The sequence below is a fragment of the Bufo bufo genome, chromosome 2 (genome assembly GCF_905171765.1).
Source record: "Bufo bufo chromosome 2, aBufBuf1.1, whole genome shotgun sequence".
NCBI lineage: Eukaryota > Metazoa > Chordata > Amphibia > Anura > Bufonidae > Bufo > Bufo bufo.
The window spans coordinates 278822542-278843556 of record NC_053390.1 but is presented as its reverse complement, the minus strand read 5'-3'; the positions used below and the strand labels follow the sequence as shown (position 1 = coordinate 278843556).

The 21015-nt window shown below is 42.8% G+C and overlaps 1 protein-coding gene across 6 annotated transcripts in view; it reads right to left on the bottom strand.

Annotated features, from left to right (window-relative positions):
• The window catches only part of GIT2 (GIT ArfGAP 2), a 114478-nt gene that overhangs the window by 60162 nt on the left and 33301 nt on the right, over positions 1–21015 (bottom strand). For 5 of the 6 annotated variants that reach the window (XM_040416582.1, XM_040416577.1, XM_040416579.1 and 2 more), the window contains exons 7-10: positions 9358–9452; positions 9083–9128; positions 1721–1772; positions 1572–1644 (exon numbers count right to left, since the gene is read on the bottom strand). In XM_040416582.1, coding sequence (XP_040272516.1) covers positions 1572–1644; positions 1721–1772; positions 9083–9128; positions 9358–9452 — 266 coding nt within the window. The remainder of the gene's footprint in view (positions 1–1571; positions 1645–1720; positions 1773–9082; positions 9129–9357; positions 9453–21015) is intronic. The other variant, XM_040416578.1, reaches the window with a different exon arrangement.

Genomic DNA, 21015 nt, shown 5'->3' with positions numbered 1-21015 from the left:
AAAACAACGGACCACATATGCTTACATGTGTTGAATGAAATTCCCCTTTAACTGTAAAATTTGACAACCTAAAAGGAATTAATCATAAAAAAAATTAAAAAAAAATAAAAATAAAAAATCTAATTAATCTAAATCAATGAATCTATTTTGTTTCACATTACGATAAAAAAAAAAAATAAAAAAAAAAGGTTCTGGCTGTAAGACAGCCACGTGTAGCCTGTCTGCAGTAGAGCACAGAGACTGTTAAACCATGTCACTTTGCCAAGTCATGCCATCTCAGCTGTTCCCCAGCTAAAGCTAGTTTCACACCTGTGGCGGACAATGCCAGGAATCGACTGGACCTAAACTGCAGCAGTTTGTGTCCGGCTAATTCTCTGCACTGGAATGTGTCCGGATCTCCGCCGGGTCGCAATTATAGTTAATGGGTCCGATGGGCATTCCATCTGCATCCAGCAAACTCTTCTCTGTCTGAACAGCATGCCGGAATGTACACCGCAGGTGTGAAACTAAGGCTGCATTCACATCAGGTTTTTGTCCCACGTTTAATGTATACACATGACATGTGTTCAACGGATGCCATACAGTGCCATCTGTCACCATAACTTTACAAAAAAAAACAAAAAACCAAAAGTACCTGTAACCTGCAGGAGTCTCCAAGATGGAAAAGCATAGTATGCTACACTTTTGCATCCCCCCCGATGTATGTGTTAAAAATGGGACAAAAATGTCATGTGAACACAGTCTTTCTGAAATCCTGCAGACGTTACCTCTGCTGACCAATTTTTAGATTGTCAGTAATTAACCTGTACCTGCACTTAAACTTAAGAGATAAACAAGTCCAGTTATCTTTCATTTCTAGGTTTACTATTCCTTTAAGAGGCCATTGTTACACAGTTCTTCAAGTTCAGTTATTTGTATATATCTGGTGTTCCTCAAAATATAAGGTCACCTTTGCTTCCAATAATAACCTGCAGAACTGTGAATTCTCTACAAAACAACCTCCACACCACTTTAAGGCTACTTTTACATTAGCGGCAGCCTTCTCCAGCAAGGCTGTTCACCCGCCGGATCCGTGCTGCTGCTAGTGCACGTGTGCCGCCGGAAGTCAGCTCTGGCCCCATTCACTATAATAGGGGCGGTCCGGAGGTCCACCTCAGCATGGCAAACATGCCGGGAGGCAGTCGGAATAAAATTACAACATGTCCCTGCCCTCCTTAAAAGGTAGTGTGGTCTCCTTAGTGCCCCCTTACAGTAGTAAAGCACCTGCACTGTTAATATAAAAAAAAAAAAAAAGAGCAATACTCACCTAGCCCTGATCCTCCAATCAACGAAGCACATCATGCTCTCTCCAACAACAGGCATGATGCAGTTACATCATCGTGCTTGCATGCCAAAGGGATGATCCTGGCCTATGTGCTCTACTATAGCAGTGGTATATATATTATTCTATTATATATATATATATTAGAATATCTGCTAGAAACTTAAAATTAGTTACTAATGAGGTGTCTAAAGATTCAAACCATACAATTACATGATTATACTGTATCGTTCTTTCTGATTTCACTTACCTGCATCTGTTTCTCGTCTGTCAACTTCATCATAGACATCCATTGCCAGTTCTTCAAATAAGTGATTGCTTAACTGCAAAGAACGCATACTTTAGAAATCTCCTATGAAACCCCTGTACATGGTGCTAGTTGACACTACCTATACTCACAGATTGCAGTTTTTTCTTGGCAGCTTTAGCCAGTTCTGATAAGTCCAAACTGCTGAACACAGTAAAAAGAACTGTCATGAGTAACTTTAAAGACAAGCATTCTTTGTTATTTTCCAAATCTGTCTAAAATTAAAAATGAAGTAACACTGCAATATTAATTAAAATGTCCTACTGTTTTGGGTCTACAGCTCTATGCAGACCTATTCATCTCATGGTAACAGACAACAAACCCTGTGTAGTCTGAGCATGCCGTTATACTTTGTTCCATCTGTTCTAAATGCAACTTACACAGGTCTTGTTTGTAGCAAAGAAGATGCATAGGTCTGCATAAAGCTGTAGGCTAAGGTGGACATAGATATGCACAAGGAGTATTCCTATCCAAACATTTATAACATATCCAAAGGATATGCCAAAAAATGTCCAATCAAAGGGTGTTTCAGCAGTGGGATCCACACCTATATCAACAATGGGATCCCACTGGGCGCTGCAGTGAATGGAGAGGTGGCTAGAAGTAGAATGCAATAGTGGCTCTCTCCAGTCACTGCTAAGGGACTTCTGAAAGTAGCCGCCTCTATAGCAGTGAATAGAGAGAGCCACACATGCGAGTCCACTGCTCCATTTGCTACAGCGAGTAACAGGGTTCTGTTCTTGAGATAGTAGCAGGTCCCCGAGGTGGGATCCCACACCTATCGGACATTTACAGCATATCCTAAAGATATGCTGTGAATGTCCAAATGTACACATGAAACCAAAGTGGAAAATGTATTGTAAACAATCTTCTTATATATCATATGTACATATTGGTACAGTCTGTGATTCTGGTATCACCATCAATTTTGGTATCCAATCCATTTCCGTATGGATCATACATTTCCGGAAATCTGACATGAGATTCTAAAACAATGGCCTATCCAATTTAACCACTGTGTGCATAAAATGTTATGTCAGACCAATAACAAAAATCAGGTGCTGTCAGAGCTTTGAGCTCTCCACAGAGCCCCTTCATTTAGTACTGGCCTGAGATTACAGACTTCACCAAAATGATTTTCAAAAGATCTTTTGACTAGATTTCTCATTCAAAGGGGCTGTGCCAAGATAGCAATTTATCTCTTATTCACAGGTCGGATCCCCACTGATCAGATGCGTATCTCCCCTTCCCTATGGATGAAGAATAAATTGATATGTTCTCACAACTCTATTGTACAGGTGCATAGGACCCTCGTTCTCATGATCAGCAGTTGCCTAGGGAAAGCTGTGAGAAGGCTGCGGCGCCACTGTTAGTGCCGCTACCTTCTCAAACAGCTGATCGCAGGGGTCCCAGATGTCACAGTAGGTCATCAGTTTTAGGATCTCGGAAAACCCTTTTAACAGCTCATATATTGGGTACTCTATGAAGGAGTCCCCAACTTTACTAAAACAATATCAAACACTCAGAAAACTGAAATCCACCTACATAACCTATACCTGTCAGATCACTAGGATGTAGAACCAATTAAAAACCCCTAGGAACCCCATCTATCCTGAATTACTGCTGTGGACCATTTTTCTTGCACAACGGTGTTCCCGGTCACCCAAGGCCCAGGCAACATGTTGTGAAGATGTTACCACAAGCAATGTGGGGCCCATGCCTTCCATATTGTTCGATAAAAGAATCGGTTCACACTTTGGTTACTGTACACCATAAAATGAACTGCTACAATAAAGGGCTGTCCACCTTTTATTAAGTTAGGGTCAATCCAGAGACCACATCACCCCCCCACCAATCAGCTGTTTGGCAATAGCTATGGCATGGGAAGCATACAGCTCCATCTACTTAAAAGTGGGCTAAACTTGTCATTCTAGCACTGCTCCCATAAAAGTCAGCTGATTGGTGTGGGTGCGGGGTGTCAGACCCCAATTGATCAGGTAGTAATGGACTATCCTGAACATAGTAGACCATCACTTAATAAAAGGTGGACCACTCCTTAAGACTGATAATTTTACAAGACAGGCAAAAGATTGCCTTTAATTAAAGGCACATTTTTTTATGATTGCATTTTACTCATTTTGGGCTAAAAATCATTTTTTCAATTGGTCTTTATTAAAAATATTGAGCCTGTGTGTCACAAAGGGTTAACTGTGTCTCGCTGTGTGAATGGTACTTTCAACTTGTGCTGGTCATCTAATAAACCTCATCTCTAAATTACTAAAGGTCATAAACACTTATTTAAGCCACTTTCTTATCAGCAAGATAAGGATTGAGCTATAATGAGCATTTATAAAGGTCAGAAATCAGAGATAAGGAGCCTGTCAGCAGAGCTGCCTGACAGAACAGAGTGAAAATTCAGATCTTCCTACTAGAGAAACTCAAGGCTGCACAAAGACAGTGGTTCAAAATTTTTAATTTAAAGACTACGGTAAATGGAAAAAAATAATTTTTACCTCAAAATGAGTACAACGCAATAATAAAAAAATTGGTGTACATATCCTTTAATGACCTATCCTTAGGGTAATGTCATCAATATCAGATCAGTGGGGTTCTAGTCCCAGCACCCCCACCAATCAGCTAAAAGAAGATGCTGCAGCGTGCTGGATCTAGCAAAGCTCCATACACCATGTCGTGGCCTGCAAATATACTGGCCCCTACAGTACTTGAATGTGACGATCTGATCTTGATCACCTGTCCTAAGGAAAGGTGATCAATATTTAACTCAAGGAAAACTATTTTAAATAAAAGGTTTATCAACACACTGACAAGAAGAAACTACAGCAATAACTGTGTATTATAACATAATCAGAAAAGATTCTTTACTTACAGCCTCCTTTTTCCAAATGAACAGCCACGGAACAAAAAGGAAAATTAACATTATGGAGGCATATTAACCACCTCAGCCCCCAGTGCTTAAACACCCTGAAAGACCAGGCCACTTTTTACACTTCTGCACTACACTACTTTCACCGTTTATTGCTCGGTCATGCAACTTACCACCCAAATGAATTTTACCTCCTTTTCTTCTCACTAATAGAGCTTTCATTTGGTGGTATTTCATTGCTGCTGACATTTTTACTTTTTTTGTTATTAATCGAAATTTAACGATTTTTTTGCAAAAAAATGACATTTTTCACTTTCAGTAGTAAAATTTTGCAAAAAAAACGACATCCATATAGAAATTTTGCTCTAAATTTATAGTTCTACATGTCTTTGATAAAAAAAAAATGTTTGGGTAAAAAAAAAAATGGTTTGGGTAAAAGTTATAGCGTTTACAAACTATGGTACAAAAATGTGAATTTCCGCTTTTTGAAGCAGCTCTGACTTTCTGAGCACCTGTCATGTTTCCTGAGGTTCTACAATGCCCAGACAGTACAAACACCCCACAAATGACCCCATTTCTGAAAGTACACACCCTAAGGTATTCGCTGATGGGCATAGTGAGTTCATAGAACTTTTTATTTTTTGTCACAAGTTAGCGGAAAATTATGATTTTTTTTTTTTTTTTTTTTTTTCTTACAAAGTCTCATATTCCACTAACTTGTGACAAAAAATAAAAAGTTCTATGAACTCACTATGCCCATCAGCGAATACCTTGGGGTCTCTTCTTTCCAAAATGGGGTCACTTGTGGGGTAGTTATACTGCCCTGGCATTCTAGGGGCCCAAATGTGTGGTAAGGAGTTTGAAATCAAATTCTGTAAAAAATGACCTGTGAAATCCGAAAGGTGCTCTTTGGAATATGGGCCCCTTTGCCCACCTAGGCTGCAAAAAAGTGTCACACATCTGGTATCTCCGTACTCAGGAGAAGGTGGGGAATGTGTTTTGGGGTGTCATTTTATATATACCCATGCTGGGTGAGAGAAATATCTTGGCAAAAGACAACTTTTCCCATTTTTTTATACAAAGTTGTCATTTGACCAAGATATTTATCTCACCCAGCATGGGTATATGTAAAAAGACACCCCAAAACACATTCCTCAACTTCTCCTGAGTACGGGGATACCAGATGTGTGACACTTTTTTGCAGCCTAGGTGGGCAAAGGGGCCCATATTCCAAAGAGCACCTTTCGGATTTCACTCCTCATTTTTTCCTGAATTTGATTTCAAACTCCTTACCACACATTTGGGCCCCTAGAATACCAGGGCAGTATAACTACCCCACAAGTGACCCCATTTTGGAAAGAAGACACCCCAAGGTATGCCGTGAGGGGCATGGCGAGTTCCTAGAATTTTTTATTTTTTGTCACAAGTTAGTGGAAAATGATGATTTTTTTTTTTATTTTTTTTTTCATACAAAGTCTCATATTCCACTAACTTGTGACAAAAAATAAAAAATTCTAGGAACTCGCCATGCCCCTCACGGAATACCTTGGGGTGTCTTCTTTCCAAAATGGGGTCACTTGTGGGGTAGTTATACTGCCCTGGCATTTTCCAGGGGCCCTAATGTGTGGTAAGTAGGTAAATGACCTGTGAAATCCTAAAGGTGCTCTTTGGAATATGGGCCCCTTTGCCCACCTAGGCTGCAAAAAAGTGTCACACATGTGGTATCGCCGTATTCAGGAGAAGTTGGGGAATGTGTTTTGGGGTGTCATTTTACATATACCCATGCTGGGTGAGAGAAATATCTTGGCAAAAGACAACTTTTCCCATTTTTTTATACAAAGTTGGCATTTGACCAAGATATTTCTCTCACCCAGCATGGGTATATGTAAAATGACACCCCAAAACACATTCCCCAACTTCTCCTGAGTACGGCGATACCAGATGTGTGACACTTTTTTGCAGCCTAGATGCGCAAAGGTGCCCAAATTCCTTTTAGGAGGGCATTTTTAGACATTTGGATACCAGACTTCTTCTCACGCTTTGGGGCCCCTAGAATGCCAGAGCAGTATAAATACCCCACATGTGACCCCATTTTGGAAAGAAGACACCCCAAGGTATTCAATGAGGGGCATGGCGAGTTCATAGAAATTTTTTTTTTTTGGCACAAGTTAGCGGAATTTGATATTTTTAATTTTCTCACAAAGTCTCCCGTTCCGCTAACTTGGGACAAAAAATTCAATCTTTCATGGACTCAATATGCCCCTCACGGAATACCTGGGGGTGTCTTCTTTCCGAAATGGGGTCACATGTGGGGTATTTATACTGCCCTGGCATTCTAGGGGCCCTAAAGCGTGAGAAGAAGTCTGGAATATAAATGTCTAAAAAATTTTACGCATTTGGATTCCGTGAGGGGTATGGTGAGTTCATGTGAGATTTTATTTTTTGACACAAGTTAGTGGAATATGAGACTTTGTAAGAAAAAAAAAAAAAAATTCTGCTAACTTGGGCCAAAAAAATATCTGAATGGAGCCTTACAGAGGGGGGGGGGGGGGGATCAATGACAGGGGGGTGATCAATGACAGGGGGGTGATCAATGACAGGGGGGTGATCAATGACAGGGGGGTTGATCAATGACAGGGGGGTTGATCAATGACAGGGGGGTTGATCAATGACAGGGGGGTTGATCAATGACAGGGGGGTTGATCAATGACAGGGGGGTTGATCAATGACAGGGGGGTGATCAGGGAGTCTATATGGGGTGATCACCACAGTCATTGATCACGCCCCTGTAAGGCTTCATTCAGACGTCCGGATGCGTTTTGCGGATCCGATCCATCTATCAGTGCATCCGTAAAAATCATGCGGACATCTGAATGGAGCTTTACAGGGGGGTAATCAATGACAGGGGGGTGATCAGGGAGTCTATATGGGGTGATCACCACAGTCATTGATCATGCCCCTGTAAGGCTTCATTCAGACGTCCGGATGCGTTTTGCGGATCGGATCCATCTATCAGTGCATCCGTAAAAATCATGCGGACATCTGAATGGAGCTTTACAGGGGGGTGATCAATGACAGGGGGGTGATCAGGGAGTCTATATGGGGTGATCACCACAGTCATTGATCATGCCCCTGTAAGGCTTCATTCGGACGTCCGGATGCGTTTTGAGGATCGGATCCATCTATCAGTGCATCCGTAAAAATCATGCGGACGTCTGAATGGAGCTTTACAGGGGGTTGATCAATGACAGGGGTGTAATCAATGACAGGGGGGGTGATCAGGGAGTCTATATGGGGTGATAACCACAGTCATTGATCACGCCCCTGTAAGGCTTCATTCAGACGTCCGGATGCGTTTTGCGGATCTGATCCATCTATCAGTGGATCCGTAAAAATCATGCGGACATCTGAATGGAGCTTTACAGGGGGGTAATCAATGACAGGGGGGTGATCAATGACAGGGGGGTGATCAGGGAGTCTATATGGGGTGATCAGGGGTGATCAGGGGCTAATAAGGGGTTAATAAGTGACGGGGGGGGGGGGTGTAGTGTAGTGTAGTGGTGCTTGGTGGGACTTTACTGAGCTACCTGTGTCCTCTGGTGGTCGATCCAAACAAATGGGACCACCAGAGGACCAGGTAGCAGGTATATTAGACGCTGTTATCAAAACAGCGTCTAATATACCTGTTAGGGGTTAAAAAAAACACATCTCCAGCCTGCCAGCGAACGATCGCCGCTGGCAGGCTGGAGATCAACTCTCTTACCTTCCGTTCCTGTGAGCGCGCGCGCCTGTGTGCGCGCGTTCACAGGAAATCTCGCCCATCGCGAGATGACGCATATATGCGTGACTCTGCGCAGGGCTGCCACCTCCGGAACGCGATCCTGCGTTAGGCGGTCCGGAGGTGGTTAAAAATGTAGAGAAAAAAATATAAAAATAAAAACCTTCCACATTACCATAAAAGCAGTCTACACAACAAAGATGCCATTTACAGGGCTCTCCGCAGCTGCCTTGCAGCTGTCTGCCTCTTGTACAACATTAGAAAAAATTAATAAAAAATAACAGCTGAACTTATTGCTTACAAGGACAGCCGCTTGAGGCGCTTTGAAGTTAAACGGTTGCTCATAATTCTGCATATTATTCAAAGGCAAGTATTTTGTCACCTCAAATGATTGGTAAAAGATAATGTAGACACTGACAGATCTTTTCTTTCAACGTGTAATTTGTGATCTATATGTGGAAGTTACATATTAACTAAATCTAAGGCTAGTTTCACACTAGCGGCAGCCTTCTCCGCCAGGCTGTTCCAAAGGGACAGGTCATAGTTTTATTCCGGCCACCTCTCGGCATGCTTGCCGTGCTGCAGTCGGCGGCACGCGTGCACCGTCGGAACAGCCTGCCGGAGAAGGCTGCCGCTAGTGTGAAAGTAGCCTAAAACAGGTCCTTACTTAATTATGCATTTTCATTTCAATGTATGCTTGGGGGATATATAGTTAACGCATATATAAAGTTGCAAGTTTTCTGTCTGCTGAGAATTGTTTTTAATTGGTAAAAGATAATAACCTAGCCTTACCTATCTGCCATGTGTGGTATAATGAAGTGCTGTCCGTTTCTGTGCTCTGGAATTAAGAGAAGGAAAAAATTGCACATTTTGATACCTTAATTAATAAAAGGTGTTTTTGTTTTAACTGATGACCTATCCCCTTGGCATCAGTATCTGATCATTGGGGGTCTGACACCCAGGACCCCAGCAGATCAGAAACTGATGAACTATCCAGAGGTTAGGTCAGTTAAAGAATCCTGGAAAACTTATCAAAATTCCTAATTTTTGCTTCCTTTGCTGCTTACCTGGTTTCCTTCCACAAAGGTAGAATGCTAACCGGTCTGTCAATTCATGTTGAATTTCTACAAGACGATCTGCCAATTCGTGGTGGCCACCTTGCCTGTTGAAAGGAAAACACAGCTATAATAATGTGGGGGTGGGGTGACTGTCTGGCTGATTTTTTGTTTTCTTATAAATCATAGGATTAGAATAGTGTAAAATAATAAAATAAGTCATACTCGACTCACCAATCCCCTGCTGCTCTCTCATTCTTAGACAGGAAGTGACTGCTCAGGCAATCACTGCAGGCAGCGCCTTCCTGTATGCTGACAGGGACCAGGAAGTGTCGGATTAGAAGTGGCAGGGGTGCGGGTCAGCCTTTTCTATTTGACACCATTCTGAGCCTTTCTTTTTTTTTTTTTTTTTTATAAAAATGGAATCTGCTGTACAACCCCTTTAAATGTTGCAAAAAAGCAGCCCAATTGACAAGATATGTACACTGCTTTGTGGCAATAATCAACACAATAAGAACAGGAGAGGTAGGTAGACAAATGATCCTCTGTGCTTTCCTCCAAACTTCAAAGCAGTTTTACTAAGCCTGTAGAAGATGGAGCTATGCACCAGATTTATCACAGTGGGTCAGGCTGGGTGATCGTCTGACTTTATACCAACTACTGGTTGGCTTATTTTGTGACTGAATTTTATGTTAGCATTGTGGTGCAATTTTGATGCAAAATGGCTTATACCGGTAAGCCCTGCACCTCGGGATAGGCACAGATAAAACTAGATTTGCCAAATTGTGCCACATTTTGGAACAATCTATGCCAAAATCTGGGAGCACTCACTGAAATAAATGTGGAGGTATGTTCAGACTGCTGCTGGCCCTTCTGCAGCACAATCAAAACAGAAACCCCAACGGAACCCATTATAAGATGCCCGAGTCAATCAGGTGCAATTTGGATCCATCCAACTATGGGTGCAGCTGAGCATTATGATGTCAGTTCTAAAAGTTGTGAACAGAGTCATACACATGCGGCAACTACAGTCCTGATCAAAAGTTTAAGACCACTTGAAAAAGGCAAAAAAAAAAAAATAATATTTAGCATGGCTGGATCTTAACAAGGTTCCAAGTAGAGCTTCAACATGCAACAAGAAGAAATGGGAGTGAGACAAAACATTTTTTGAGCATTCAATTTAATGAAAACAACGAATAAACTGAAACAGGCTGATCAAAAGTTTAAGACCACACCTCCAAAAAAAACGAAACCCCCCCCCAAAAACAGAAATCCAACTTCCAAACATGAACTCAGTAATGAGTAGCTCCGCCGTTATTGTTTATCACTTCAAAAATTCGTTTCGGCATGCTTGATGCAAGCGTTTCCATGAGGTGAGTGGGGACATTTCTCCAAGTGGTGAAGACAGCCGCACGAAGGCTATCTACTGTCTGGAACTGTTGTCCATTTTTGTAAATTTCCCTTGCCATCCGTCCCCAAAGGTTCTCAATTGGATTTAGATCAGGGGAACACGCAGGATGGGCCAAAAGAGTGATGTTATTCTCCTGGAAGAAGCCACTTGTCCTGCGGGCATTGTGTACTGTAGCGTTGTCCTGTTGAAAAACCCAGTCGTTACCACAAAGACTAGGGCCCTCAGTCATGAGGAATGCTCTCTGCAACATCTGGACATAGCCAGCGGCCGTTTGACGCCCCTGCACTTCCTGAAGCTCCATTGTTCCACTGAAGGAAAAAGCACCCCAGACCATTATGGCGCCCCCTCCACTGTGGCGCGTAGAAAACATCTCAGGTGGGATCTGCTTGTCATGCCAGTAACGTTGGAAACCATCAGGACCATCAAGGTTAAATTTTTTCTCATCAGAGAATAAAACTTTCTTCCACCTTTGAATGTCCCATGTTTGGTGCTCTCTTGAAAAGTACAAACGAGCAGTTCTGTGGCGTTCAAGGAGACGAGGTCTTTGAAGATGTTTTTTGTTTTTGAAGCCCTTCAGTCTCAGATGCCATCTGATGGTTATAGGGCTGCAGTCAGCACCAGTAAGGACCTTAATTTGGGTCGAGGATCGTCCAGTGTCTTGACGGAGAGCCAATTGGATCCTCCGGCTCAGTGCTGATGAAATTTTTGTTGGGTCTTCCACTTCACTGTTTTGTTCCATAACCCTCAGGATCATTTAAGAAATTCCAAATGACTGTCTTACTGCATCCCACCTCAGCAGCGATGGTGCGCTGTGAGAGACCCTGCTTATGCAGTTCAACAACCCGACCACGTTCAAAAAGGGAGAGTTTTTTTGCCTTTGCCATCACAACGTGTGACTACCTGACAGAAAAAGACAATGAATCCACATCTTTGCACAGATTTGGCCTTTTAAAGGCATGTGGTCCTAAAATTTTGATCATTAAATTGAATGCTCAAAAAATGTTTTGTCTCACTCCCATTTCTTCTTGTTGCATGTTGAAGCTCTACTTGGAACCTTGTTAAGATCCAGCCATGCTAAACATGATTTTTTGCCATTTTTTAAGTGGTCTTAAAGCGAACCTTTCACCTCATTTTCACTTTTTAAACTAGCCACAGTACCTTATAGATTATATTGAATGTGTTGTTATCCATGTTAGTGCCGCTTTCCTGCGCTTTTTATTCATTAAAAAACAGTCTTATAAAGTTCTGATTTCTGCTCCAACAGTCAGGCAACAAGTCAAGGGGGTAGCCCTTCCCTCTCCTCTGGCCGTACCTCCCCTGCCCTAACGCCGCCTCTATGCTTTGTGATTGACAGCCGGCTCAGTCGCCGGGACGGCGCTTCTGAATCCTGCGCATGCGCCGTCCTCCTCATTCGCCGCGCGATCCCGTCTTTCTGGCACTCGCGATGATCACTGGCTTGCAATCTGCGGCAAGTCTACAGTGATCACGTGGGGCACTTGGAGCCTGAAGATAGTGGAGCGCGCGCACGGGAGGGAGAGCAGACAGGCAGGCATCGCGTACGGCGCATGCGCGATCCTGTTACATGGTCGCGCTTCTGTCCGCCAGAAAGACGGGATCGCGCGGCGAATGAGGAGGACGGCGCATGCGCAGGATTCAGAAGCGCCGTCCCGGCGACTGAGCCGGCTGTCAATCACAAAGCATAGAGGCGGCGTTAGGGCAGGGGAGGTACGGCCAGAGGAGAGGGAAGGGCTACCCCCTTGACTTGTTGCCTGACTGTTGGAGCAGAAATCAGAACTTTATAAGACGTTTTTTTTATGAATAAAAAGCGCAGGAAAGCGGCACTAACATGGATAACAACACATTCAATATAATCTATAAGGTACTGTGGCTAGTTTATAAAGTGAAAATGAGGTGAAAGGTTCGCTTTAAACTTTTGATCACGACTGTATTTCAAATGCCATTTGGAGGTTGCTGATGCATTTATGTACATGTTCTGCTGATGCGGTATGCCAGATCAGCGAACAGACAAAGAAGTAATAAAAATATCTTTAAAAAGAAACCCATCGCATTGAACATGGTATCTGAACTGCAGGCAGCATGTTATAGAGCAGGAGGAGCGGAGCAGATTTAGATATAATTTTGTTGAAAGATTCAGTAAAACTTGTAATTTATACTTTTATATTCCTGCTCATTCTGGGCTTTAAAGTCAAGCAGACGGTCCTATCAGTGACTGACAGCCTCACCGCTATGATTGTGTATACAGAGATAGCTGTCATCACAGATAGGACCGCCTTCTTGACTTCAAAGCCCAGAATGATCAGGAATATAATTGAATGAAATACAAGTTTTACTGAAACTTTTTCCCATAAAACTATATATCAATCTGCTCAGCTCCCCCTGCTCTATAATATGATGCCTGTATCTTACATTGTAATTTCATGGTGACAGGTGCCCATTAACCAGCTCAGGACCGCCGTACGCAGGATTTCGTCCTGGCGGCAGCCCTGTTATTCTGGGTGGACGCATATACGCGTCCTCTCGCGAGAGGCGAGATTTCCTGTGAACGCGCGCACACAGGCGCGCGCGTTCACAGGAACCGAAGGTAAGCGAGTGGATCTGCAGCCTGCCAGCGGCGATCGTTCGCTGGCAGGCTGTAGATGCGATTTTTTTAACCCCTAAAAGGTATATTAGATGCTGTTTTGATAACAGCGTCTAATATACCTGCTACCTGGTCCTCTGGTGGTCCCTTTTGCTTGGATCGACCAACAGAGGACACAGGCAGCTCTGTAATAAGTAGCACCAAACACCACTACACTACACCGCCCCCCCCCTGACACTTATTAACCCCTTATTAACCGTTGATCACCCCATATTAGACTCCCTGATCACCCCCCTGTCATTGATCACCCACCTGTAAGGCTTCATTCAGACGTCCGTATGTGTTTTGCAGATCCAATCCATGGATTCGTGGATCCGCAAAACACATACGGACATCTGAATGGAGCCTTACAGGGGGGTGATCAATGACAGGGGGGTGATCACCCCATATAGACTCCCTGATCACCCCCCTGTCATTGATCACCCCCCTGTAAGGCTCCATTCAGACGTCCGTATGTGTTTTGCGGATCCGATCCATGGATCCGCAAAACACATACGGACCTCTGAATGGAGCCTTACAGGGGGGTGATCAATGAAAGGGGGGTGATCAGGGAGTCTATATGGGGTGATCACCCCCCTGTCATTGATCACCCCCCTGTAAGGCTCCATTCAGACGTCCGTATGTGTTTTGCGGATCCGATCCATGGATCCGTGGATCCGCAAAACACATACGGACTTCTGAATGGAGACTTACAGGGGGGTGATCAATGACAGGGGGGTGATCAATGACAGGGTGGTGTATTCAAAGGAGAGACGAAAGGAGACAGCGGCACTCACCAATTCCAAGATAAAACGTCCAGTTTATTATGCTTCCATAAAATAGGGTACAGGCAGGTCTGTGCACATAGATCAAATTGAGGTACAGCCGTTTCACGCTAAACGCGCTTCATCATGCCTTTGCGCACCTAGGCTGCAAAAAAGTGTCACACATGTGGTATTGTTGTACTCAGGAGAAATTGGACATTGTGTTTTGGGGTGTCTTTTTACATATACCCATGCTGGGTGAGAGAAATCTCTCTATAAATACAACTTTTTATAAAAAAAAAAAATGGGAAAAGTTGACTTTTAGAGAGATATTTCTCTCACCAAGCATGGGTATATGTACAAATACACCCCAAAACACATTGCCCTACTTCTCCTGAGTACGGCAATACCACATGTGTGACACTTTTTTGCAGCCTAGGTGGGCAAAGGGGCCCAAATTCCAATGAGTACTTTTAGGATTTTACAGGGCATTTTTTACACATTTTGATTTCAAACTACTTCTCACACATTAGAGCCCCTAAAATGCCAGGGCAGTATAACTACCCCACAAATGACCCCATTTTGGAAAGAAGACACCCCAAGGTATTCCATGAGGGGCATGGCGAGTTCCTAGAATTTTTTATTTTTTTAAGTTAGCGGAAAACTATGATTTTTTTTTTTTCTTACAAAGTCTCATATTCCACTAACTTGTGACAAAAAAAAAAAAAAACTTCCATGAACTCACTATGCCCATCACGAAATACCTGGGGGTGTCTCCTTTCCAAAATGGGGTCACTTGTGGGGTAGTTATACTGCCCTGGCATTTTAGGGGCCCTAATGTGTGAGAAGTAGTTTGAAATCAAAATGTGTAAAAAATGCCCTGTGAAATCCGAAAGGTGCTCTTTGGAATGTGGGCCCATTTGCCCACCTAGACTGCAAAAAAGTGTCACACATGTGGTATCGCCGTACTCAGGAGAAGTAGGGCAATATGTTTTGGGGTGTATTTTTACATATACCCATGCTTAGTGAGAGAAATACCTCTCTAAAAGTCAACTTTTCCCATTTTTTTTTATACAAAGTTGTCATTATAGAGAGATATTTATCTCACCCAGCATGGGTATATGTAAAATGACACCCCAAAACACATTGCCCAACTTCTCCCGAGTACGGCGATACCACATGTGTGACACTTTTTTGCAGCCTAGGTGGGCAAAGAGGCCCACATTCTAAAGAGCACCTTTAGGATTTCACAGGGCATTTTTTACACATTTTGATTTCAAACTACTTCCCACACATTAGGGCCCCTAAAATGCCAGGGCAGTATAACTACCCCACAAGTGACCCCATTTTGGAAAGAAGACACCTCAAGGTATTTCGTGATGGGCATAGTGAGTTCATGGAAGTTTTTATTTTTTGTCACAAGTTAGTGGAATATGAGACTTTGTAAGAAAAAAAAAAGAAAAAATCATCATTTTCCACTAACTTGTAACAAAAAATAAAAAGTTCTATGAACTCACTATGCCCATCAGCGAATACCTTAGGGTTTCTACTTTCCGAAATGGGGTTATTCGTGGGGTTTTTCTACTGTCTGGGCATTGTAGAACCTCAGGAAACATGACAGGATCTCAGAAAGTCAGAGCTGCTTCAAAAAGCGGAAATTCACATTTTTGTACCATAGTTTGTTAACTAGTTTGTTAACGCTATAACTTTTACCCAAACCATTTTTTTTACCCAAACATTTTTTTTTTTATCAAAGACATGTAGAACAATAAATTTAGAGAAAAATTTATATATAGATGTCGTTTTTTTAAAAAATTTTACAACTGAAAGTGAAAAATGTCATTTTTTTGCAAAAATTTAGTTAAATTTCGATTAATAACAAAAAATTTAAAAATGTCAGCAGCAATGAAATACAACCAAATGAAAGCTCTATTAGTGAGAAGAAAAGGAGGTAAAATTCATTTGGGTGGTAAGTTGCATGACCGAGCAATAAACGGTGAAAGTAGTGTAGTGCAGAAGTGTAAAAAGTGGCCTGGTCATTAAGGGTGTTTAAGCTAGGGGGGCTGAGGTGGTTAAAGAGCACTGGTCAGCAGGATCAACCCTATTAAACAAGGCATGTTGGCTACTAGGGTTGATTGTGCTGATGTCAGTCTTGGCTACTAGGGTTGATTGTGCCGACGTTACTGAGAAGAATATGAGGGCTTTAGTGCACTGGCGCAGGCTCTAGCCCCTCAGTGCACTTCAGTTCCTCAGCTTTCCAGTGCTGGCCACACCTAGCTTTCCTTTGCATATAGCATAAAAGTATTATTTCTCAGGGGCACCACAACAGATTTTTACATATGGATGATGCTGCTGACAGGTGCTCTTTAAAAGGGCCTTTGAAGTCAAGGGAGAGCAGACGTGCCGGCAGTCATCCTCCATTTACTGCTATGGGAGTTCCAAAAAGAGCCAAGCTCTGCCAGTGCCATACCAGTGAATGAAGCGGTGACCAAGGTTGTGCAGCTTGCTCTTCATCCACTCCAATGGGACCTCCATATGACTGGTTTAATAGCCGAGTGCAGCTATTATATAAGTCTCACAGCAGTTAAAGGAGAAAACACTGCAGTCCCAGTGGTGGGACCCGCACCTGACATTTGTATAATATCCTAGCCATATAACAGGGCGCATTCTAGGCCTGTCACTCCACCAGAACATGGGACCCCTGTTCTCGGGATCGGTGGGGGTCCCAGTGGTCGGATCTCCATCGATCAGGTTAGTTATCCCTTATCCCATAGGGGATAACTTTCATACTTGGCACAACCTCTTTTACTCACAGGGCGCAAAAGAAAATGTGCAGCATAAGTAGACCTCTGTTGTGGATTTTAAACCTGCAACCTGTGAATTTATGCTGCATATGTCACCCAAGGTTTCCACCCTTTGCAATGCATAGAGTGAAATACACAGCAAAATCCGCCCTATGTGGCCATACCGTGTACAGTGAAGAGTTTTTGATCTGCTATATCAATAAGAAAATGCTTTATTCCGTTTTACAAAAAGCACATTAAATCCTGCATGCGTGATAGTGCTTTGCTGCATAGTCAAACCCTATTAGCGAATTCAAGGTTAATAGACATGGGTCCTTATTGCATCTACTAGATTGAGCAGAAAAAGTGCCAGAAATTCTCCCACTCTGGACCCCTTAATTTGTACATACAGCCCCTACAATTAATTTGTACACACAGACATATCATGTATGAATATACCCTTAGACAATATAGCAATAATTCAGATAACACTGACGATAACAAATAGCAGGTATTTCTCACAGATGTCAACATATAATTACCGAACATCCACTTCAACCACATGAAGTACTATTGAATTTTGCCTCCAATCGCACACCGGCATTCAGCCATCCATCTTGCACACATTTCTGGCATTCATCTCATTTGTCATCAATCCAACATACAAGCATGAGAGGAATGTGGAACCTGATATGTTTGGCATGGAGAAACACACAATGGCGCCTCCCTATTAACGACACTTGCTATACATGTAATAATAATAATAATAATAATAATAATAATAATAATAATATTCCCCACTGCAGGAATACAAGGAAATTAAAGAATGGAGATTACGAGCCAATAATTTGGTCCTGGTCAGAAAAAAAGTTGCTAGTGATATTTATTTTATGAAACTCAATTTGTCTGACTGAAGATTTGCACTGGGGACAGTGCCTTCAAGCACCACTGTATACGGTGATTATACAGGGTGGCCCACAATAAAGTAGCCCACCTCCAGCATTAGTACGACAAGATGAACAAGCAAGTGGAGTTTTTTTTTTTTTTTTTATTACCCACAAGTCACAAAAGATGCCGAAAGTGGTCCCCGTTCACCTCTATGCATCTTCGGGCACGTCGGATTACGTTGGCCGATGCTGCAGACAGTGTTTGTGATGTTTTCCTTGACTTCATCCAGAGTATGTGGATTGTTAGCGGACACGTCCTGTCCACAGATAAAAATCGTATGTGGACCAGTCTGGGGAACGTGATGGCAATAACCCCTTGCTCCCAGTTCACTCCTCTGTAATCAGTTCATGGAACTCACTGGCACGGGTTCATGAGGTGCGGCACGTTGCCCCATCTTGTTGGAAAAACCAGGACAGTTTTTCTTCTGCAGCATCACTGTTGAAGAGCTGCAAGCAGCATCAGCCAACATAATCCGACGTTCCTAAAGATGCATAAATGTGAACGAGGACCACTTTTACCATCTTTTGTGTCTTGTGGGCAATAAAAAAAATCCACTTGCTCGTTCATCTTGTCATACTATCGCTGGAGGCACGCTACTTTTTTCTGGGCCACCCTGTAGAATTACATGTTGATAACATACACATGGCTTAGTCAAAGATATAAAACTTTAAAAGGGGTTTCAAGACAGAAAAAATATACTGCAAATGATGGAATAATATATAGGAATGTACCCTGTTGTATGCCGTACATACAGTAATGTGCACATTGTAATGTACCCTGTTCAGAAATTTCAAAGCCTTCCACCAGTTCTTGACCTGTTCTTGAAAAGTTCTTCTTTTTGGACCAGAAGTTCTACAGGTCTTTTTGTCCAGGGATCCGGAGCTGTGGTCATGTGACTATGTAACAAAGGTAGAGGACAATAGCAGGCTCGTGGGGAGGAAGACCCTACTGAGGGGCAGGACCCAAGGGGGTGCAGCTTGGAACCCTGAAAGGAACCATTTTCGCCACATGGTATGCTCACTTCTTAACACAGAAAGGAGGAAGGAGCAGTTTATCGAGAAGGCCTACAGGATTACTGATTCAAAAACAAGGGGGCCCAAGAACTGATGGAAGGTTACGGAATTTACATAGAAACATAGAATGTGTCGGCAGATAAGAACCATTTGGCCCATCTAGTCTGCCCAATATACTGAATACTATGGATAGCCCCCGGCCCTATCTTATATGAAGGATGGCCTTATGCCTATCCCATGCATGCTTAAACCCCTTTACTGTATTTGCAGCTACCACTTCTGCAGGAAGGCTATTCCATGCATCCACTACTCTCTCAGTAAAGTAATACTTCCTTATATTACTTTTAAACCTTTGCCCCTCTAATTTAAAACTGTGTCCTCTTGTAGCAGTTTTTCTTCTTTTAAATATGCTCTCTTCCTTTACCGAGTTGATTCCCTTTATGTATTTAAAAGTTTCTATCATATCCCCTCTGTCTCTTCTTTCTTCCAAGCTATACATATTAAGGTCCTTTTAATCTTTCCTGGTAAGTTTTATCCTGCAATCCATGTACTAGTTTAGTAGCTCTTCTCTGAACTCTCTCTAGAGTATCTATATCCAAACAATGTACATGACAAACCTGTATATTGTGCTAGAGGCATCACTTGCAACACATTTTTTCTAGTGGACAAGCTCTGTAAAATCACACTCCCCACAGTTAATATTTTGAGAATGTTTAAAATGTACAATGATATAATTATGAAAATACAGAAATTACAGCCTTTGTGCTAGACTTTGTTCACACCACATTTGTGATGCTTGCTTCAGGTGTATGCTGTATACATTTAACATGTCCACAGGCCAGGGGTCAGCACCTTCCAGCATGCAAGCTGTTGTGAACTACAACTCCCAGTATGCTTCATTTACTTCTACAGGAGTTCCCAAGTGCAGCCAGGAGCGCCACGGCCTTCTCACTGTTTACCGCAGGCCAAGTGACGTAACGACTAGCATCAACTGGCCTGGGCGCGGCTAAGCTCCATTCAAGTGAACAGAGCTTAGCCGCGCCCAGGCCAGTTGATACTAGTTGTGACGTCACTGGGCCTGCGGTAAACAGTGAGAAGGCCGCTGCATTCTCAAACAGCTGATCGGCGGGGGTCCCGGGTGTCGGACCCCCGCTGATCAGATGCTGATGATCTATCCAGAGGATAGATCATCAGTTTAAACAAACTGCAGAACCCCTTTAAAGATAATACAACCGGATCCGTTAATAACGGAAGCGTTTTTGATGAACCCTGCCGGATCCAGCAAAAACGCTAGTGCGAAAGTAGCCTTATGCTGTTTTGACTGGTGGACCTGCATTTTTTGATAAAATGGGAAAGACAATGTAGTAATTAAGATGAAAGGCCAATATGAATTTCAGGAAAAATGTGGGAGCCGGTCGGAGGACAACCTTGTCTTGGTAAAGCACCAAGAAGGGCGATTTACACGAAATGACCGCCAGTTCTGGAACTCTACCGATAAATGTGATGGCGACAAAGAAAGTTACTTTGAATGAGAGAAAGTAAAATATCCTGTAAGAGTTCAAAAGGAGACCTCTGCAGAACGCCTAGGACAAGGCTGAAGTCCCATGGAGGTAAGGGACATCAGTAAGGGGGTGCTGCATGTAAAAAGGTTCAAACCGCCAAATTGGACGTTAGAGGCCATTGAAACACAATAGACAACACAGTGACTTGTCCCGTGAGGGAACGGAGTCCGAGACTCAGATCCAAACCAGCCTAAAGGAAGGATGGTTTGATAGGCAGGGAAAAAAAGCATGGAAGAATGGTGCATTTGTTTGCACCATTTAAAAAAAGGACTTCCACGTGGTAGATATGGGACGAAGCAGGTTTCCTAGCTTATATCATGGTCTGGATGACAGCCTCTGAGAATCCCCTGGCTCTAAAAAACAGTGATTTCAACAGTTATGCTGTTAAAGGCAGAGAAAGTAAGTTCGGGTGATTCAAAAGGACCATGGGAAAGAAAATCCTCCCGTAGCAGATTGGTGAAAAAGCTAATCATACCACAATGGGAATGAGATAAAAGTGAAAAAAATGCCTAGAGTCAACATTTCATGGACATACGAAAGGTGTTGTCTAG